General features: G+C 39.7%; 1 protein-coding gene across 1 annotated transcript; it reads right to left on the reverse strand.

Annotated features, from left to right (window-relative positions):
• Positions 1 to 2,192: 2,192 nt before the first annotated feature.
• Positions 2,193 to 13,518, reverse strand: sfrp1a (secreted frizzled-related protein 1a). Its single transcript, XM_068605392.1, has 3 exons — positions 12,722 to 13,518; positions 9,575 to 9,655; positions 2,193 to 3,229 (listed from the first exon to the last, which is right to left on the reverse strand). Exons 1-3 carry the CDS (start codon positions 13,242 to 13,244, stop codon positions 2,904 to 2,906), a joined length of 930 nt encoding a protein of 309 aa, XP_068461493.1. The 5' UTR covers positions 13,245 to 13,518; the 3' UTR covers positions 2,193 to 2,903.
• Positions 13,519 to 22,418: the final 8,900 nt, after the last annotated feature.

Below are 22,418 nucleotides of genomic sequence, written 5' to 3' on the forward strand. Positions count from 1 at the left end.
AAATATTGTTTTTTTTTTTAAAGGCTCAAAATCAAGAAAAATACCTGATAGGGATGGACCAAAACCCGCACAAACAAACTACGCTCCTTACTGTAAGTGAAAAGCCAATACGTCAAAAACCTCTCTTCAACATGTGATATTTCATTCTGCTCTGTCTCTTTTCCACCATGTTTTTAACAACAGTGTGCCAACTCGGCAAATAGCGACTGTTCCAAACGAGGTAAATCAAAAGCTGTCCGTCTGTATGTAGTGTAGTGTAACTGTTTAGCTTAGCTTGCCATGTATGCTCATAAAATGTGATATCCATCCCCACCTGCATGGTACCAAGAGTGAGTGGAGTAGAGTCAAGTCACACTGTCTGATATGGGAATGAAGCACTTGTCTGATTACCGGTGCTTATTGCAACAGCATTTTCCTAAAGTTCTCAGAATTCTTTCAAAATCAAAAGAAAATAATACAGCAGACTATCGTGGGCAGTCAGTAGTTTTGTCTTGACCCAGAAACACTGAAATCATGATGAAATATTCCTCATCATCAGCTTTGTTTTTTTTTTCTCTATCCAATCAGACTTTCCAGTTGTCAACTTCATCAGCTTTGTCAATTAGAATGAGACGACGAATCCAACAGGATGTTTTTTGCGGATCATCTCTTAATAGGACGAAGCTGGATCTTGGCCGCTGGTTTTCTGGGCCTCGTTTGAAGGCAGCTGAAGTAATGATTAGAAAGTTATGTTCACATCTGAGATATATTTTTCAATACCAAATCCTTTATTGAAACCAGATGGGGCAAGATGTTGGTCCGTTTGATACTTCCTGGTTTTTAACAAGCCTTTTTATTGACAGAATGGTTTCATGTTTTGTTGTTTACGCTTGTTGCACTGGCATGATGGATTTCAGCTCGTAAAAGTTTTTACAATAAATAATCAGGTTACTCAAATCTATATTTTTTGTGCAGTGAAAATACAAATTGCCTCGGTCATTTGATTGTGAATGTTCATGAGTGGAATGGGGAAAGTCCTGCCTCTTCAGCATGGAAACCAAATCCATCATCACAGACTTTGTGAAAACAAATCTTTTAAATTTTACTGCATTGCCGTTTGGTTAAGAAAGCATTGGAGTTTACTATCGGCGTGAGCTGTTGATGTACATCTCGGGATTAGCATTTACACACCACATACCGAGGCGCCAACTGCCTGTGAAACCACAATGAACCCTTCAGAGAGATGGGGGTGAATAAAAACATGCCAACGAGAGAGATCCTTCGGTGTGGAGATCTGGCAACGCCATACTTTATCTTTACAAGCGTTAAAGTGTTACTTTGGCTGAGCTTACCGTGCTCTCTGTTTGACATTGACATAGCAGAAGCTAGCTGTTTTGGCAATGATGTTTTAAGAGCATTGCACGTGCAAGACCGAGCTGATAGTTTATGGTAATAAAAGAGGTCTTTGCTAGAGAGTTTTAAGAAGCCAAAAGTGTAGAAGTAACTAGAGTTACTTCTACACTGTAAAACACATTGATATGGTTCGTATGCACACATAAAGTTAGCAAATTAACTTACATATATACATGCTGTATTTTCATTTATTCTATAGCTGATCGTATGAGTTCCTCCACATAAATTGATTTTACACAAAACAGCTGTAACATTATTACAAAAAGACCTGACATTTTCAATTTTTCATAAAAAGTCCTACTTTATTAGGATACACCGCCTAGTAGCAAATGTCTGAACCGAATTTCTTGACATATTACATTTTTCCTGTTTCTGGTGAAATATTTAATTTGACTGAAGTACCAACCAATCAATATTGCCATCTTTATACAAATCTCTAAAAAAGAGATTAAATAACATAAGAGACACCATTCACTTTTCAATATTTATGTAAAATTTGTATGTACATGTAATAGGCAGAAATGCACTGCTGTCAATCAAAAACAAAATAGTGCTAAAAAAAAAAGACCAGCAACAGTTGAGTGAAACAAACCAGAAAAAGAGTTGACAATATTTGCACTTTGAAAACGTATGCATTTTTAAGCATGTATGACTAAAAGACATGTTCCATTACTATTGTATACTTATTACTGCAGTTAGACTAGATGTAGGAATACAGAAGAGGTGTGTGTGTGTGTATATATATATATATATATCTATATATATATATATATATATATATATATATATATATAGCCAAATGTCATGTGATTTAACCAAATGCCATATGTTTGTTGCTGAGAGTTAGATAAGATGATTAATACCACGCCCAAGTCTGTCGGCTAAATATGAAGCTAGAGCTCGCAGATGGTTAGCTTAAAGTAGCATTAAGTCCGGCAGCAAGAAGAACCAGCTCGGCTGGCTCTGATGTGCCTCCCAGCAGTTCTACAGCTAACTAATTACAAACATTATGGAATTTGTTAAATCTATACAAAAACCTCTACAATTCATGGGTTCCTTATGCTAAGCTAAGCTGACAGCCTGCCGATTCTAACTTCAGATGTATGGTCTAGACATCCGATTTGTTTTAATCTTCTATTTGAGCTCTCAGCAATAAAGCAAAATTGTATTTTCAAACATGTCCAACAATCCCTTGAAGCAAAATCCAATTGACCTGTTAAATGAAAGTATCTACATAAAGTGGAAATGATTTTAGTGAGAAAGGGCTTTCACTACCATGAACTTTTCTTAAAGGAGGAAGAAAAATAAAAAACCCAACCGATTTTTTTGGGGGTGTCATCACACACCACAATCAATTAACAAGTAATAATGAACATTTCACATAACTGTAAATATACAAAGACAGATCGATATATAAACAGGAAAATAGAAAGCAAAGTTTGGGATTTTTAATGTTTGTGCAAGTTCATATGTAGAATGAGATGCGACCAAAAGTAAGGACAGGGGTCATTTTATTTGAAGACATTCTCAAAGGCGGGGCATTTGTAGGTCTTGAGTTTCTTGATGGCCTTTTTGAACTCTTTGCTGGACTTGTCCCACTTGTGGATACCTGTCAGGAGGTACTGCTTATCCACTTTGCGGCCCATGATTAGGTACTGGTTCCCCAGGTTGTCGAGCTGCTGGCAGGGGCAGTCCGCTCCATTCTTCAGGTACAACACCAGCGTCTTCATGTCCTTCTTCTTAAGGTTGCCCTCTTTCAACATCTTTTTTCTCTTCTGCAGGGTCACCTTGCGGTCCATGTTTTCTCGGGTCACCTCCTTGATCTTGGTCTTGAAAGCTGCATTGGAGAAAAGGTTACAGTTACATTGTGCTTAAAGGTGGATTAGTTATTGTACAAAATGATATTGACCTTGGGGAATATTGCATTCACTGTCTTTTCTTTCCTTTATTTTTTTAAAGATGTACTTTCCCTACTCTTAACATAAAATGGTTTAGCCTGACACAGACAATTTCTTGTTTTACACCATTAAACTTTACATCTGCACTTTCTGGACTACTGTTTAGATAGATATATAGATAGATATGTCCTTTATTAATCCTTAAGGGGACTTTTTTTTTGTCAAAGTAGTGTCCCACATTTTCAGACATCAACATCAATGGAATAAACTAAACACACAACTGAAGTAATAAAAGAAAAGCAGGGATGGCAGATATATACAAAATGAAAATAGAAAATATATGTAAACAAATAAAATATATATATATACCAATGGTCCACATACATATACATATATATATGTATATATATATATGTATATGTTTATATATATATATATATATATATATATATATATATATATACATATATATATATATATACATATATATATATATATATATACATATATATATATATATATATATATATATATATATATATATATATATATATACATACATACATACACACACATATACATATATATATATATATAAACATATACATAGAAACATATACACAAACAAATGAAATATGTATATACATACAGTAACAGTGTTTACTGTATATACAGTAACAGTGTTTTTCTGTTTCCTTAATGTCTTATTTTTTTGGTCTTTCTTTTATATTCATCTTTTTTTCTGATTTCTGATTCTGATAAGCACATCCCCTCTGGAATGCGTGGCTCATGGGAACCTTTCACTTCTAATTCAACGAACAAGAATTAAGAAATATTTCATGAAATAATTTAACTCTGACAGATTGTCAGTGTAGTGGTTTTCTGCTAACTTTATATAAACTATTGCATTGAGTATCATTAGGTGACTATCATAAACCAAAGCAAGACTGGTGAGCATTACTGATGTATATTTACATTTATATCCACGCATATTGTGAGATAAAATATTTTCTGAAAAACAAATGCTGATATCATTGATTGATGAAATAACTAGAAAGGATTTAAGTTTTTGGGTAAATTGAGAAAAATAAATATCTGAAAAAGTATTTCACCAAACTGATGCAATGATGATTGACAGCCAGAGATAATAAAGGATACCTGTATACGATGGTTCAAATGGTAGACCAATTAATATATATTTCCCAACGCTTCACAGCTTAATGTTGTTTTCCATTCCATTTCCTATAGTTGTCAAAGTTTTGATGAAGATCCTAAGGAAGTTAGGAATGACCCAGATGTGTACGGAGTGGGACATTTTACATTCAAAAAATGTAAAGCTAAAAAACCTTCCTAATTTCTGTCCTACAATTTCATTCCATTCTCAAACACTGATATTTTGTGTATGATGAACCAATCACCTCCTGCAGCACACGGACGAGTGTACATGTACAACAACATGGAAGGTCCCAAGTAGTCAAACTTTGCGAAGTTTGCAAACGTTACTCCTTTCAATCAGGACAAAGGTAGGGAGACATCACCTCCTTCCGTTCACACCTTTTACAATAAAAGCCTGATGCAAAAAAAACTTATACCAGTGGGAATTCTAAATCACTTAGAGTATTTTGCTTAAACTAGCTCGGGTTATACAACAGGTTAACTGAGAAAGACTGCCAGATACTACTCTAGGTCAATAGGACCAGGGTAGTTGGTCCACTGCCTGCACAAACCTATTTAACCCTTTACTGAGAAAGTGCTGCAACTGTCGCAAATTTGCATTGATGGATTTCAATAGTTTTGATGCAACATATTCACAGAGTATTTTACATTTTCAGTTTGTAAAGGCCTTAATTTTCATGAAAATAAGGTAGAACAGTAAACCAATGCACACCTCTGGATTAGGCTTTTACCTCCTTCTGACGCTGCTGGTTTTTTAGATTGACCATACCACTCTTGATGGTTCACTGAACTCTATTTAATCTTCTAATCTCTCTTTCCCCCAGTTCCCCTATTAAAACAGAGCACAAGTCCGACTTTGGTGGTCCAAATCTCAATAGGCCTTCCCTCCATGTGTCGTCTTGTTTTCCACTGACATTCAGGGATGTGTGTGTGGCACAGACGACCTTGTGACAGGGCAACGTAAAGGAAAAAAAGTGGAGCATGCTATGTCCAATCTAAGGGAAGGAGCTGGTGTCAGGACGAATCATAATTCATGCTGGAGACAAAGTCTTGTAACCTCTAACCTCAATCAGGAACGACATGATTGAGCATGAATCATTTTTACACTCTAGCAAAGATCTGGATAGAAAAAAACAAGTTCTGTCTAATCTCCTAAACAGTTTCAGACATCAAATCCCTCTTGACTCACTTTTCACAGAATTGTGCTTGACATAAAAAACCTGAATTGGCACTTTAGGAAGCGTCCGACATTTCATCCCTTTCTTTGTGCCAGTATCTCCCATTGCTAATTAAAGTGTTAAAACAGAGCTGCCCTGTTTTTCCCAGTATTAAGAATGCACATGCTCGGGATTAAGACTTTTATCCCCTGCCTCTAGTCTCTCAAATGGCCTATGTGACGAGGCTTAGTGTTCAGTGAAATCAAAAAGGGCAGCATTCATAATTAGTGAGTCATAAAAGAGAAACCCCGGCCCACCCCTGAAAGGACTTCATCTTGATAAATCCATCATCCTCGATAATCCTTTGATGCTATGAACTTTCTTTGCACCTTGTGTTGTTTGAGAGCTTACTTGCTTTGGCAACTGTGTACAGTAAGAAGTTAACACCAAATAATTGAACAGTTTTAACAATGCTGTCTTTTGCTCACTCTGTATCTACACATAATTTGAATGTGCAATAAAGCAAATAACTGTTCCATGAAACGTGAAAATCCATGCTGTAGGTCAGGGGGTCCCCAACCCTTTGTCTTCTCAGAGCTCATTCAACAAAACTAAAGTAGTGTGAGCTACTCAGTAACACATTTTCATTGATGATGAATGGCCCTTCCACTAAAAGGCAACTGTGGCTCATGGACATGTTTAGATCAGTGGTTAGAGCCCCTTAACCCTGAATTGCTCCCCGTTGCCGTATAGAGCAAAAATGTAAGCATCAGCTAAATGTAATGTAGCAAAGCCTCTGTTGCGACATTATCAATTTTTTAAATAAATACTGTTGTTTTTCAGTTCCTTTGCTTGTTCGTTAACTGCTAACAGCCCAAAAGGTCCATTAAAGGTTGGTGTGAAGTGGTGCTAGACAATACATTTATTTACTGACTGCAGGCCAGCTCATCCAGCATTTCTTGCAAAAGCTATGTAAATAATGTGCCTCAATTCAGAGATATCCCACAAAATGTCTTTGTATCTTGAGTAAAGATGTACTTCCTTACCTTTTTTAAAACTAGATTTAGGTGTTTATGTATGACTGTAAATATTTTTTCTTTTAAAAATCTCAAGTAATGCACTGTTACAATGGTAATTTGATTCAGAGGATTTCCCTGACCTTTGACCCGATTTCCTCTGCTGGTTCAGAGGCACAGACGGGACCTCCAGCTCCCAGGGTGTCATAAACCCAGCAGGAGGGTGTGTACTGTGCCCCATTCACAATAAAAGAAACACAAGAGATCAGATAATCTGAAGTGATCAGTGATGGGCTGCCCTGTCGTTTACAGCATTAGTAAAGGAAAGGAGCAATTTGGCAACGACAAGAAAGTGAGCTGTTCAAGGCCGTGGAGAGATTTAATTGAAAGGCACTGGAGTTTTTTTGGGACAATGAGGCACCGTAAAACCTTAAGCATCGAGGTAAATTGCGATGGGAACAAAGTGTTGAGTGAGATGAGCTGTAAATCTGTTACTAGCTGAGTGCCGCTCAAAGTGTGTATGTGTGTGTGTTTTTGTTAGAAAGAGGTTCATCACACAAAGTCAGTTCTTCCTGAAGAAAATTGCTGGACCAAGAACCTGATACTTATTACGGTAACTCATCTAACTTACAAGAATTTTTCCTCCCCTGCCAGAATGATTTCACATCCAACCGCCTTAAAACAAAAGCTTTCTCTGCTTTTATCAGCATAAAACTGCCAGGAAAAGTCAATGCGCTGGAGCAATTGATGGGAAGCAAACTTTGTGAAGTATTATCACAAAGAAACTACTTCACACTCAACTGTTACCTTAACTGAGAACAGACCTTTCACAACTTCCAGTAAGTGAGTTTTTCAGTGTCGAAAAATGTTATTTCACTGCCAGGTTGGGGATATTTAGACATGATTGGTCCGTGCAGATGATTAAAGACTTCAGTGCAACTCACAGGTTCCTTCTCTGAGCCAATCTGTGGTTTTCCATCCCTGTGTTCCATGGAGATGAGCAAGACATCGATCTATCATATCTATTTTGTGGTCTTACTACAAAATACATTATAAAAAGATACATCCGCTCCTAAAACTGCTGCTACTTATCAAGTTTGTCCACTTTCAGTTCAGTCAAAAGCAGCAGGATGCAATCAGAATGCTGCTCTATACTGATAATCATGATTAAAGCTTGGGATTTTTTTCATCTGCATATTTTTTTTTCCTTAAGACAAAACATTTACTCATGTTTGGCTTCAGCTGCTGTCAGATATATTTATACAAAACTAAATTCCATTGGCCAACTGGAAAAAGCAACAAACAAATCGTTTAGCCTAGCTAGTGATGGTATCTCTGTGCATTAGATGTTTACCCGCTGTAATCAACTCAAGCACCACGCTGGAATCACCGTGACATGTGTTACATTCCAGAGGAGACTGGGCCCTTGTAGGTTCAAACCTGCAACGTAAGCTACACAGTGTCTCATCCTCGGCCTGGTACTAAATCTGTCTGTGTATCCTCACTTGTCAGCTCGTGAGGGGGCTTATGACAAGCAAGCAAAACAACATCTGTCTTCATCCGAGATGAAACAAGCCAATTATGTGCCACTCTCCTCTTGGCAAACCGGGATTCAAAAAAGGCGAGGCCTATCACCGCAGCATAAACAGCAAGGCAATTCGTTAAACAAATGTAACTTTTAACTTTTCCAACATTGAAGAAAGTCTGTTTCCAATGTGCATCTAGGCTGTGTTTGCCCTGAAAGGCACCTGGAATTCAAGCTGCCACAAGTCTTGGTCCAGCCAAGGAATAAAAAAATGAAAGCCTAACATCTTGCATCTTGTATGCATCATGCGCATATCATTCCTGGAAGTAATCCTAAATCAAGTGGCCAGATCAGCTAAAGACCTTCTCTCTTTCCTTGTTTGTTAATGTTGTTTTCTGTCTTGTTTCTAATCCAGTTGGATGCAGACTATTAAAATGAATATTTTCACGAAAGCTCTCTCTTATAACTCTTACATTTTCAAATATTCCTTGACTTGTCCAGACATTGTCTTCAGTTAAAAAAACTACTCTACCCCCCATGAGCTACTAAATAAATAGCCTAAAATTACACTGATATTGATTTTCTTCGATGGCTAAAATATGTTTTGCTGCTGCCCCTGTTCAGAGCAGTAGCCTATATTGATTAACTTCGGTACAGGTACTCCTGTCTGTTTTTCCACGTCGACCACATTCCACTGTAGGTAATAGGAATATGCTGAATAATACCTCATACAACCCAAATTTAAAAAATCCAAACTATATTTTGAAGGGTAAACCAAATTAAAGGGTTTAAGATGTATTTCACCGCATCAGAATTTAATTTTAAAATTTTTTAAAATTTTTCAAATAGATATATTTGTAGTAGAAGTTATTAAAGAAAAAAAGGGGGTCTATCATTTCTTTCTTCATTTCGGAATACATTTAATGCCAACATGTGTAGAAAGTATTCTGCAACAACAGTCCGTCCAGACTGCGGAACAGACATCCCACTTTACTACTGCGAGGACCTGCCACATAAAACCTTTATTGACCCCAATTCATTACTCACAGAACATTATCCTCAAGCAAACCAGACAGGCATGGTTCATTTGACTAAGAAATAATAACTCAAATGTTATCTTAACATGAATATTTATTCTATAATCTAACCAAGAACATTGCTGGCAATTAAGAGGTTCTATGGAATTCACTGGGTAGGAAATGACCAGGTATGGCTTGGTCTGAAACTAGAGGCAGCTTTACATACTTTGTTTAGGTTTTATGGACTGTTTTAAAGCTTGAAGATGGAACATACACCAAATGCAATCTCATGCTGCTCTTCTGTTTCACGAATCGCTGTGATACATGTCAAGGCGTATCAGAGTGGGGTGTGTTCATTTGCATGTTGTGTTTGTGTTGAGAGGACGCTTACCAAACTCGCTGGCACACATGTGGTCGAGCATGGCGTCTGTTTTCATTTCATTGTCACATGGAGGGCAGACGGGAGAGAAACCTGTGGGTAATTGGTGGGAGGAAAAGAGGCAAAATATTAAATGCAAGTTCCAATGATACCAGCAATGAATCATTCACTTGGTATTATTCACATCACCACCCACTTGGCATGTGGTTAAAAGAACGAATAGAGAATCAGTAGGGAAACAAAACACTCATTCCTCATTTTAAATTACACACATTGCCCTTAAATCCCAATCCTATACATTTCTGCACACACCTTAACTCTGTGCAGGCAGAGATCGTATCTAGTGTCTGGTCGCTTGGGTTTTGTATGCTCTGATGACCTGACCTCAGTGAGGAATGTCTTCAGCTTTTATAGCTAGCTGTAACAAAGAGCTGCAGTAAACACTCTTCTTCACTCTTTGCCTTAATATATTAGGCTGTTTTCTAATGGAGCTTTCCATGAAGCTCAACGCCGATGCACACACCTTAAATGCACAAAAAAAGGATTTGAAAGGTGGAAGGAACAAACGGTAATAATATTCCATCCAAGTTTGAACATACAAAAATAAAAAAAGACAATAATTGCCAGCCTAAGGCCAAAAAAACAGACTTAAGACAAAGAGCCAAAATGTGTTTTTGCCAAAAAGTAATTTAGTCTCGAGGCATATCTGCGAATATTTTACCAACACGATTTTTCACTTTTTTTTGGACTACCACAAATGGTCGCTTCATGCCAAACAGCTGAGTTCACTTTCCAAACCAACTTGGACCTGCAATGCAATTGCAGTGTCCTGCAGCGTCTAATTCAAACCGAATGAATTTCAATGCCACAGCGTGGACCTGTGTGTGTGTGTGTGTGTGTGTGTGTGTGTGTGTGTGTGGGAGGAGGAGGGTGGGGGGGTCTGCCAGTTGTTCATTACATGTGTTTAACGAAAGCTTGTGAAACTAACACCCAGGTGTGAGGAGCTTATGAAAACAGACACTGTTTACAGAGTCACAGGGTCCCTTTGCCTATTTAAGATGGGTTCCCCTTTAAATCAATTATCACCTTGGTAAGCGCTCTTAGCTGACCTCTATTAACAATCATCAAGGGGGCATGACTGAGAAGATTACGTTGCTTTGGTTTCGGCTTCATCAACCTCAACATCAGATATTATTACTTTCCGTGGAATATTGATGGCAGAAAACTGAAAACCTGTGATCCTGCCAAGTAACAGGCCCGGCTCTGTGTCCTGTCCGCAGACTGCTGGCTTTATTTATCACCTGCGCTGACGACGAATGGTAGCAGGTGATGGTTGCAGAGCATGGAGCTTTGTGTGGTCCCTCTTTTCCATTAAAACAGGCCTCTGTCCGTTCATACCACCATGTCAGTCAGTAACACCGACCCCCTCTGCAGTCACGCGGGACATGTTCACTCGACAGATACAGTGAGCACTGTGTAAATGCTGGAAGATCCACAGTCCCCCCATTTATGGCCAATTTATTCAGCCAAAATGTCCTCAAGTGGTGTATTTACAGCTTAGGGTTGAAATATAAGTAAGTTGATGATTTCGTTGATGATTGAAATCCCTCTCTATTTCATGGTGAAAGTCAATGAGGTGGTTGTTCTTTTCCTTCCCTGGTGGTGTTCACCTTACTTAGGCAATAAGAAGGAATACCGAACCGGAGTTTCAAACCAAAACTATTCAGAATCACCCCAGCTTTATCTTCTTTGGACATGTTGCTCTTGTTTTTTTCAGGATTTCTTTGGTATGTGTCTGCTTGGCCCATTGGGTTTGTGCTGAAAGAGCATTTTTCTGGACTCTGTTACTGCATCCCCCTTTTCCCTGATGTTGCATGAGGTGTCTGACTCTGTTTCATACCGACGTACACAGTGCCAACAGATTTGGCGAATTTGAAGCCAGGGAGCCATTAGTGATAGCCTCCAGACTAGATTTTAATATGCCTTATTTGGAAACTGTGTTTTTTGAATTATGTCTTTCCATCTTTCGTCAGTTTTAACGCATTTGTCAGGGATGCTGCGGTAAAATTAATAGATGCAGGTATTCACTGCTGGACTTCCTCCCAGCATTGTACTCCAGCTCAACGAACACCTTGGAATAAATCACTACCATCTGTTAGAGCTTTTTCAATACATTACACCAAGTCAAGAGCGAGCATCTTTACATTCACATGGAAACCAGAGTTTAGCTGTTTAGAGATTGAAAAAGTGAAGGTAACAGCATGAGACGTGTTGGGGTTGGAGGTAAGTTGACATTGTTAAAATGAGATCAAATCCAGGGTGTCACAGATGATTTTCCCCCTAAAAGGTCGTATTTGGTTTGTTTGTATTGGGATTTGCATCTGCAAACAGAACTTCAGCCCTGAAACAACATTCTCAAGCCCATTTAACTGAACGGGTGTCGACAAAAGTGGTGGCTGTTTGTTTTCCCAGTGAGGTAGTTACTCTGAGTTAGGTAGTCAATGTTTGGTTGTATTAAGGAATCACAAATGGCAGCATTGGAGCCGATTAATGGCTAAGTAATCGGTAATCCTTTTTTTTTTACAAGAAACTCTGAACTCGGGGCAGTGTGGAGGCTTGGAAATGTCACTTAGACCTCAATGTAGGGAAATACAATTGATACTAAACATTGTTGAAAGCAAATCAGAAAGCCCAAATCTTATTTAGTGTAGGCGTATGTGTCAGGATAACTTGCTTATGAAATTTTATTAACAGGTTAAGGCCGTGGCATTTGTAATGTGGGATAGTTTATTTGCCACTATTTTCTGGGATTTTATAACCCTACATTTTTATAGAAACAAATTAATAGAGACAAAGTCTTATAAACAGCAGTGGAATCCATTATGAAGAAAGAAATTTAAAAAAAACATTAGTTGATGTCAAAGGAGAAAATAGGCCAAGATTAGTTTGACTACCACCACTTTTTACTTGAAGTACAGACAATAAGGCTTTTGACAATAAATGATGCACCTGTCCATCATTCGCCGCTAACGTGCTCTTAAACCAGGCGTTACAACCACAGATAGACGTCCCAACTCAACACTGGCAACATTTATGTGACAGGTAGGGCTAATAATTAACACCTCCCATCAGGGAAACCAACCCCAAAGTGTGGATTACCTGTTGGATTGGTGGCCTCGGTCGAATTGGGCTGCGTCATAGCAATGCACACTTCGTCTTGGGGAAACTTGTCACAGGTGAGCATTTCCGGCCAGGGGAAGCCAAACGCCTCCATAATGGGGATGCAGCCGTCCCGCACGGCCTCGCACAGCCAACGGCACGGGTAGATGGGCCGCTCCAGGCACACGGGCGCAAAGAGCGAGCAGAGGAGGACCTGCGTGCCCGGATGGCAGTTCTTGTGCACCAGTGGCACCCAGCTGCTGGCCTGCTGCTTCACCTCCGCCATGGTCTCGTGCTCCAACAGGTTAGGCAGCAGCATCTGATTGTAACCCACGTTGTGGCAGAGCCGCAGGTCCTCCGGAATGTCCACGCACTGGGGAGGCTTGCCGTAACTGCGCCCGCCGGTGTACATGTCCGACTTCCAGCTGAGGTACTCATACTCTGATGCTCTGCACGCCGTCATGAGCGCCACTGTCGCAGCCACTCGGATTATCCTCCAGAAGGATTCAGGAGCGGACCTCATCGTTTTATTGTTGTTGTTGTTGTTGGTTTGCAGCGGCAGTAAAAAATAAAATAAATGCAATTCAGCGCAGCTTGGACAGCACTTACTTCATGAAGAAATTCAAAGTAGAAACAAAGTGTGGGAGGTGGGGGAAGGGAGGCTGAGCTCTGCGGATCGATGCGCGTGAAGCGTGTTGAGTTTCTGGTTTGGGTAAAGTCCACAGGCACTCTCCTCTAGCTGCAGCCCCCGTCGCGCTCCTTTGGTGCGTCTGGCTCCTGCGAGAGTTCAGGGAGGTAGAGCACTCTGCCTGCGCGGAGCCTGGAAACAAGAGCGGGTTGTGGAGTACGCTCCAGCCAATCGGAGTGCGTCTGCTCCTTTTGGCTCTGCTGTCAGTCAAAACGCTTAATTACACAGTGTGTAAAAACTCCCCGGGAGCCTCCACCTCCTTTCACTCCCATGCTCCTACTTCCTTTGTCAAAACTAAACACAGAATAAAAAAAAAAAAGTAAATTAGAATGGTAAATGGAGGCACACATATAGATGCTCATACAGGCACCTTTGCGCTTTATCTATTTATTATCATGTAAATTGCATAGCATTAGAGTGCCCTTCTTTCACTCCCTTCCCAAAGTGTGGTGAGGATGAAAGAACTTTTCAGTAAACTCCAGTAATGATTAATGATAATAATTAGTATCCCAACAAGATAATATATGAATACTCCAGAGTCCCTATGTTGTAATTGTATTCCTGTCACAAAAATTGTTTTACAAATATTGCATATTGCATAGTAGATGTGTCACCTTGCTTTTTTGCAAAACACAAGTGTTATTTTCCTTTAAATATATAATGTAAAAGTAACATCAAAATGGAAGAATATATGTAATAAGAACTATGTCATTACCGGCTACCATCTAAGTTTGGATCAACAAAAGAGGAACAACCCCGGAAATGAGTGACAAATCTTTATCTTGCAGCTGACAGAATGTGTTTTTAAATTTCTTAAGTGGATTCTAATTCCTCTATAACTGCACTGCATGTTGTTTCTTAGATAATGCTGACACATGAGAGTCACAAACTAGGTCAAGGGCTTCATTTCTTTCCAGTGGTTCCCAAAATGTGTAGCAGGAACAAAGCGAGTCCCTGTGGACGTAGCCAAGTCTTATTTGAGAAATAACAGTTGTCGTAAGGAGTTCTTGTGCTCATCTTATCTTTTTTACGGGGGTTGGTGATCTAATGCAGCTCTCTTTGTGGTTGTTGGACATGCAAACGTTCGAGAAGTGCTTCCTTATCCAGCCTCCACACTGCAGGCTGAGTCAATTTGCTGAGCCCCGGGTGTCCATCTCCTCCCAGCTTGGCCTTGTTCCGTGGTAAGACTGAAGGTGTAAATTCCCTCTATTTAAATGTGGGCCAATTTGCATTCCATTGTGTTGGTAACAGTTCTCGTGGAGCAACAGAAAACACACAGCACTTAATTAGATTTTAAGTGTGGATGCAGCAAACACAGACCATTTAGAGTAATAGCTTTGCTGAAGTTATTCATCAAATGAATGTGTTCTACAGCTGCCTCCGCGTACCGCAGAGGACGCCGCTCACCTTCTTCTTCCACTACTTGAACGGAGGCCAGGAGAAGACATCCTGCATGCTGCTGCTGAATGTTAAATGCATTATTCAGCATGGATGGATGGCGACAGCTGGCACCGTAATCAAAGTTTGCTGGTTGACAAAAGGTTGACGTGACAAATTGGAGTGTCAGACAATTACTCTCAATGATCATTGAGTTGTAATCAAATCAGACGTCAGGGCAACATAAAACGCTTTGATTGCTCATTAGTTAGATTAGCTATTGACTAAGACCTCCGCATAGCCTTCTGTATGCCAAAGGGGTGATGTGTGCTGAGAAGAAGGCCAGCCGATTCTCCAAAGCACGTTAAAGACGACACCCCTGGTAACATTTCAAATAAACGGTGATGGTTTAATAAGGGTGGCTGTGTTTCTGGCGATGATACACAGACAGCTTTATGGGCCGATGGCATCCAACAACAGTTTGTACATAGCTGGTTGCTACGGCAAACATCACATTTTGGAGACAGGGACAGGAGTTTTTTTTTTCTTCTCCGGACTAGACCTGGCTTTGCTCACATGCATAAGGAAGGCTTGTGTCAGAAGCAACAAGCCTGCTGAAAACACACCAGTGGGTCAGGGGTGAGCCAAAACCTCAGTGAGACAGAGAAAATGCCGTCAGTGGTGAGGTTTGCATTTACTGATTGTGTACGGCAGAGAAATGGAGAGGAAAAAAACTTCTACAAACAAAAGCAGATATGATTATTTAGGTGTAGATGTCACTGTTATCACTACCACGTTCATGTTCCCAAACTCTGTACAGTGTGTGACTAACAATAGAGCGACTAAATATTTGAACTTTCCAGCCTCTGTTAGGATGGAGTCTCCCAAAGACATCTTTATTCACTGGTTTTTAAAGTTGCATATATATATATATATATATATATATATATATATATATATATATATATATATATATATATATATATATATATATATGCATGTATCGCCATGAAAGGACATTGTGAGCCCAGGCAGAATGAACATGTATGTCATTAAGCATCTGTCGTCAGTGAGCGCTGGCTAAACACTAGATCTGCTTTAGAGCACGACGACTTCCGCCATAGACTGACAAGGTGCATGTACATGACGAATGCTCAAATGTAAAAATAACAAGCACGCCTGCTTTATGTCAGGTAACACTAGCAGAGTGCAGAGAGCAATGCAGTTGAGGTATATTGAGTACTGTACGACATTGTTTCATTCAGTGACATTTTGTTTTTCTCTAAAGTATCCGGAGCTCCATAATGAAGAGATGTGTACTTGACTTGACTTGACTTTCCACGAGCAACTTGGAAGAAGGGTTGTCATGGAAAAAAACATAATTGCTACATTGTGGGTGATTGGCAACAGACTTGTCTGAAATTGTATGATTCTCAACATTTACATGTGTTGAAATGTGAATCTGGTGAGCTTTCCTTTGACTAAAGACCAATTTCACTTTTAGAGCGTTCTTTATGAGGTCCTGCAGATCGCCTGTCACTCTCCCCTCAGGCTAATTGACCTTTGGCCCGATTGAGCTCCCCTAATGGCGTCACTACGGTTAAAACAAAGTACTTGTCGGGTTGCGCACTGTTTGAACCTTTTCCAATGACATATTATCACCAAATAATTACTTAGACACATCCAGCAGTTATATAGCAACGCCATCAATCATTTGTGTTGCTGGACACCTGATGAATGTTAATCGCTTAGTTTTTTTATCTCGACCAACTATTTCCCTTTAGCAGCTAAAAGCTCTGCTGTGTTCACTGGCTAGTCTCTAGCGGTGTCTGTTTACTGATGAACAGGTAGTGTACACTATGACGGCGATGAGAGTGAACCAAAAGAGCTTCTTGAGCTATTCAGTCCAGAGCAAATCAACTCATTGTGGAGCTCAGTGATGCCAATTGCTGATTCAGGCGTTAACTACCTCTGGGTCCATCACTCCCAGAGGCCCCATTCATATTGTCACATTGTTCTTACATTCTAATTTGCTACATTGTTCGTATAGAAAAAAAATCCATTATAGCTGGTAAAGATAATAAACCCTGTTTCTGTAATTGTGGTTGGAGAGGCCTGACATAGCAGAATTGCCCCAAGTGATTACATTGCAGCCCGTCTTGCTGCTGCCGGCTGCAGACCTCTGCTTCAATACTTGGCCAGTTTTAAAAAATATGGTCCCCATTAGTCACTTTGACAGAAAAATTAAAATACTTGTCTGAGAAAAAGAACCCCTTGTGATGTTATCAGTGGCTTATCTGGGCTTGAGTGGGGTTCATTCAACCAGACGTCAGTGCACTTGTTCAAGACAACACAGACTGGACTTTTCTCCCTAAGTAAGAAAACTGAACTGAACTGGAAAACATGAGTTTTCACTAGTAGTTTTTAATTCATTTTTGCATTTGGCAGATAATGTCATTAATCGCTAATAATTGCAGAAAAATCATGCGATTAATCAGTTAGTTAAAACTTTGTCCAGCCCGAGTATGTCATCCCAAATCATACTTGATTTGGGATGTAGCTATATAATCAAAATGAACTATAATGATACAATAAATTAAAGTATTATTGTGTGTAGTGCTTTGTAATGAGATATATTTGTTTCAGTACAAATATAATAACAGTAAAAAAATAATCATATACAAATTTCAGAAAAAGAAGTAGACCCAAGAAATAACTAAATTAACACTTGTGCTTCACTAAACTTATTGTTGACCTCTGCTATCGGTTTGAAAATAATAAGCACATACAAAAAAGTGGTTAAAAGAATTTAGAAAGCCTTTGTTCTTTTTACATTAAAAAAATGTTTGCCTCACCAACTGCGTCGTGATTTTCTGTCAAGCTACCAGTTCCGATTATCAAGTATAATCACGCACTCTTCGAGGTAGTTTCGCAAGAGCCGCAGTGCTCGGCTGCCTGTGATGACTTGCCTGAATGCACAGCGTTAGCCGTGACTAATGCAGGCAATTTGTGACATTGTGAATTTGGTTGCAGAGGAGAAGAAGAAAAAGAAGAAGAAAAAGTGAGGAGCGACGTGAGAAGTAAACACACTGCAGTTACTTTAGCTTTAGGATGCTTTAAGACTGAGGCCAAAATACCTCTCACATAACTCATACTTCGTGCCGTGGAGGCAGCATTGCTGCTCAGCAGGGGGGAGAGTCAACGCTTATCTGGCCCACAGAGAGCCGAGAGTCCTACTCCGAGACAGCTCATTGTAGGCCTCAAAATGTCACGATACTGCTCTCGATCATACTCTGATGCATGCTTGTTTGTTGAATGTTCGCTGGTGAAACACTTTCATACTTGATTTGGGATGTACTTCCACTTCGTGCGCCCGCCTGCACATACATTGTTTAAGTAACCGCCGCGAATTTGGAATGGAAAAAAAGAAGCTTTTTTTGTGGCAAAGCCCTTGATTCAATGGACAAGCGTGACCATAGCTCTAATAAAGCACAGAGGAAACCGTTTGTGTTGCAGATTATGTGCAGAGGAATTGACTGATGAGAAATGTATTTGTAAACACACACACACACACACACACACACACACACACACACACACACACACATTTCCTCAGGGATTTATTAAACTGGTGCGTGCAAGAATCACTTAACTGTAATTCTGCAAAACCACAATACTCAGAATGCAGACTTGGCCGTCAAGCTTTGAATATGTGCATCCCTTCTTCTGTTTGCAGATAACTACATTCTGAGCAAGCTTTCCTCCTCTGATGGTGGCCATTTCCACTGCAGTCATGAAGCTGTATCGAGGATTGATGGAATAGCTTCATTATGATTCTGTTTGTGCTTCCAAACCTGCCAAGATTCCATGACAACATGAGAAAACCATCATGAACAATCATGTTGAAAGACAAAAAAAACTGAGACATCACAGTGAAGGAAGTCCAGATTGAGTGTATGTGGTGAAAAGAGGGGGCTTTCGCTTAAAGCCATCCATCTGTGCAAAAATGACATGGACTTCTGCTCCGGCAATGCTCTATTCGTCATCAAAATGTATGGCATTCATTTACAATTGGGTAATTGTAATTGTCTACTCACTCAGCATGAGTCCTAATCAACCAGGATTTTGTATTCAATGTTTTTTAGCTGCATTTGGGGACTTTTGCACTTTGATGGACTCAAATGACATTCAGAGAACACTGCTGTGATCATAAGACATGCGCCAAAGTGACATCATGTCTTCCTATATCTTAGTCTGGCCTATCAACCTGGATGGTCTGCGAATGTTCCATTCTTCTTTGGTATTAGTCGTCTTTGGAAAGTGTTTGGAAAAGGGGCAGCCACTTTGAAAAAATACTTGGCAGGCGATTGGATAAACCATCTGTCAATCAAACTCTTGCAGAATTCCAGTTGGGAGAGAAGCGAAAATGTCTTTTCCAGGAGAAGCATTCAGTGACATTCTTTATCTCCTTTTAATGAGGAAATAATCTCCAGTTCTGATATAACTGATGAATTTGCAGCAACTACACTAACCTCTGTAGGAGACTCTTACTGTTGTTGACACCGTGGTTACCTGAAGCCTAACAAGTTGGATATTAGTTTGATCTTGTGATCCTGTGTAGAAATCAAGCTGCCAGGCAAAGTACATCTTCTGTGAACAGTACTGTCTGAGTACTGTCTGTTTTCATCTGATCAGCATTATAATAAAAAAAAAAATGTCATCTCAAAATCTAATAGAATTTTTGCCTGGCTGTTCTTATGAAGAAGTACAATTGTGAGGTGCATTGGCTTTAAGTTAAGTGTAAATTTGCACTGTTGCACTCAATAACGAATCATGTAACGGTGCAATTATGTGTTAACTTATATGTTGATGGTATTAACTTATAAGTTTATGGAAATGTTTAATTTGGCCAGAAAGGGTGTATATAAAGGTCTTTTAAATGTCCCTTATTTTTGTAGTTTTGTCATTCATTTATCAGTTATTACTTTTATACATACAAACTCCCAGCCCAGTAGAATATAAATAGATTAGAAAACCAAGGCTTCCTATTATGTGATTAGCCAAACTTTTGATAATTAAAAGATTCATACCATTGTCATGTCTTAGGCCAAAGCTTGATGGTTGGCTTCGCTTAGTTTAGCTTATCATAAAGACTGTAAACTGTGGGAAACAGCTATGCTGGCTCTGTACAAGGTAACAGTATCTAATTTGCATCTCGTAAACACATGATATATACACTATATTACGTTGATCCATGTGAATATAAAAGTAGAAAAACTATTGATTGTAAATGTAAAGGGGTAATGTGATGCTTTCTTTTTTTAGCTGGGAACAGTGACTTTCTGGAGTCACCACCGGCTTTCATGCAAGCCTATGATAAAGGCTAAACCTTTCAGTGGGACCAGAAAGACTCTTCACACCTCCGAACCTCCAATGTACCAACTGCGGCTGTAAATCTGTACTGTGTTTTCTAAAAGTTGTAACAAGTAGTTGTGAAAATAATTTAAAAAATAGAGTCTGATCAATTACTGTGTGATAGGAAAGCATTTTTTTGTGATTCCAGAAAGTTGCAAGATTGAACAAAAACAGCCTCCTTAATTCCAACATGGGAGAAGTGTTGGGGGGGGGGTTCCGGCACACGCTTGACAACCAAGCAAGTACTTGGTTTAAAGTACACTCGCCCCATTACACAGTGCGGTTACATGCATTTGAATTACTGGCTTAGTCGGACTAAAATTGAATTATCCCGTTCAAACACCTTTGTTCGAATAATTGCGGTCCGACTACAATCCGATTAACACCCCTGGATAACTCGATCTGACTCGATGGATAATTCGGACATCCCGGCATGTAAACGGTGAATCGTATCGGAACTGTACAATGCGCCTTTGCGCATGCTCAAGATCCCGCCCCACCCTCCTTCCCTCCCAGGTCGTGGAAGTCGTAAGAGACGATAAGTTGTCACAGCCGGCAGAAACAAACAACCGTAAAAGTCGGGTTACGAGCCGATACTACCTTCGGTGGGTGTCCCCGCTAGCTCCCTGTTGTAGCCAGCTAGCGCTGCTGCTAGTTCTCTGTTTGCTCCTCGCTAGCTCCCCGAACACTGCCCGAGCTAGCGGGGTTCTCTCTATTATGTAGAACAACAGTGCAACAGTGCAACAGTCGAGCGGAGATGGCTGTATCACCACTACATGTAATGAAAACAGCGCCACCTATCGTATCGGATATGACATGCATTCGGCCAATAATTCGATTTATTCACTGCCATGTATATTAGGATAATAGCAGTTGCCCTGAAAGAGAGCATAGTCCGACTAAAGCAAGATTCAAATTGATACCATCATGTAAACGCACTAACAGTCTTATCACTTAGCAATGATGGAATGCTCTCGCAATTTGTCAATGCTGTGCTACACGATATACTTTCTGTAAGTGTAGGCTTACAGAATGGGTTTATTTTCACATGTAAAATAGATCTTTAACACTCCACTTTCCATTTTATTCAATAACAACATGTCCCACAACGACTTGATGTCTAAACAACGTGACTCAAGAAAAGCATTGACAGCTGAAATGGATAGCGATCTGGCATAATGGGGCCTTTTTTTCAACTTTCCATCTTTGCAGCACTCTCGCAAGGTAGGTGTACCACTTGAGTGAAAGCAGTTGAGGACCTGCCGGCAGAGGGCACGCTGCATTGTGGACACAGAGGTGGGCTCTGTGGCACACTGCTCTCATATACATCCACACACGGGTCCTCCAGGCTCTCCTAAGATGCATGCTGTCTGTTTGACACAAAGCAGGCTGTTCTGGCTAACATTAACATGCATAAGCATTACAATTAATGAGCTACTGTGACAGCACAAGCTCAATACCTCCCACCCTGCCCTCTCGTTAACAGATTTTTTCATGTGATCGATTATGGCCCATCCCTCACTTTGAGAATAATGCTGCAACTAAAATGTGCAATGATAAACAATCCCAGCTGCACTCCCCCTCCTCACACACAAACACACAGACACACAGACACACAGACACACACACACACACACACACACACACACACACACACACACACACACACACACACACAGTGCTGAGAATAGCTTTTCAAATGCAAAAATCTCTACATCATTCCTTTTATTACTGCAGCACACATAATGGAAGCAGCTGATTCACATAAAACAATGACATATCTGAAAAACCACAAATTGCAATTATTATATATATATATATATATATATATATATATATATATATATATATATATATATATATATATATATATATATATATATATATCCATGTATTAGATTGAATTCAAATTGAATTCACGTTAAATGAGCCGTCTGGTTGTTGCAGCATTAAAAAACAGTCAGCAGAGGTAAGTGAGCATTAAACAGAGAAAGTGCTGATATGCCAGCGGGTTTTATTGTATTTTATAATGAGCTGTTGCCCAAAGCTGAGGTGATGCAGGCCAAATGGATCAGTCTTGTCTTAGAACAACCAAATAGGAAACCTTCCAGTTGTTGTCTCCACCCATTTGAACATACCCCTCCCAACTTTCCCTAATTACCCACAAACTCAAAACTCTAATCTGATTACTATTTCATGTGACACAAACCTGCGCTG

The sequence above is a fragment of the Clinocottus analis genome, unplaced genomic scaffold (assembly GCF_023055335.1).
Source record: "Clinocottus analis isolate CAN_PGR_092001 unplaced genomic scaffold, fCliAna1.0.p SCAF_7, whole genome shotgun sequence".
NCBI classification, from domain to species: domain Eukaryota; kingdom Metazoa; phylum Chordata; class Actinopteri; order Perciformes; family Cottidae; genus Clinocottus; species Clinocottus analis.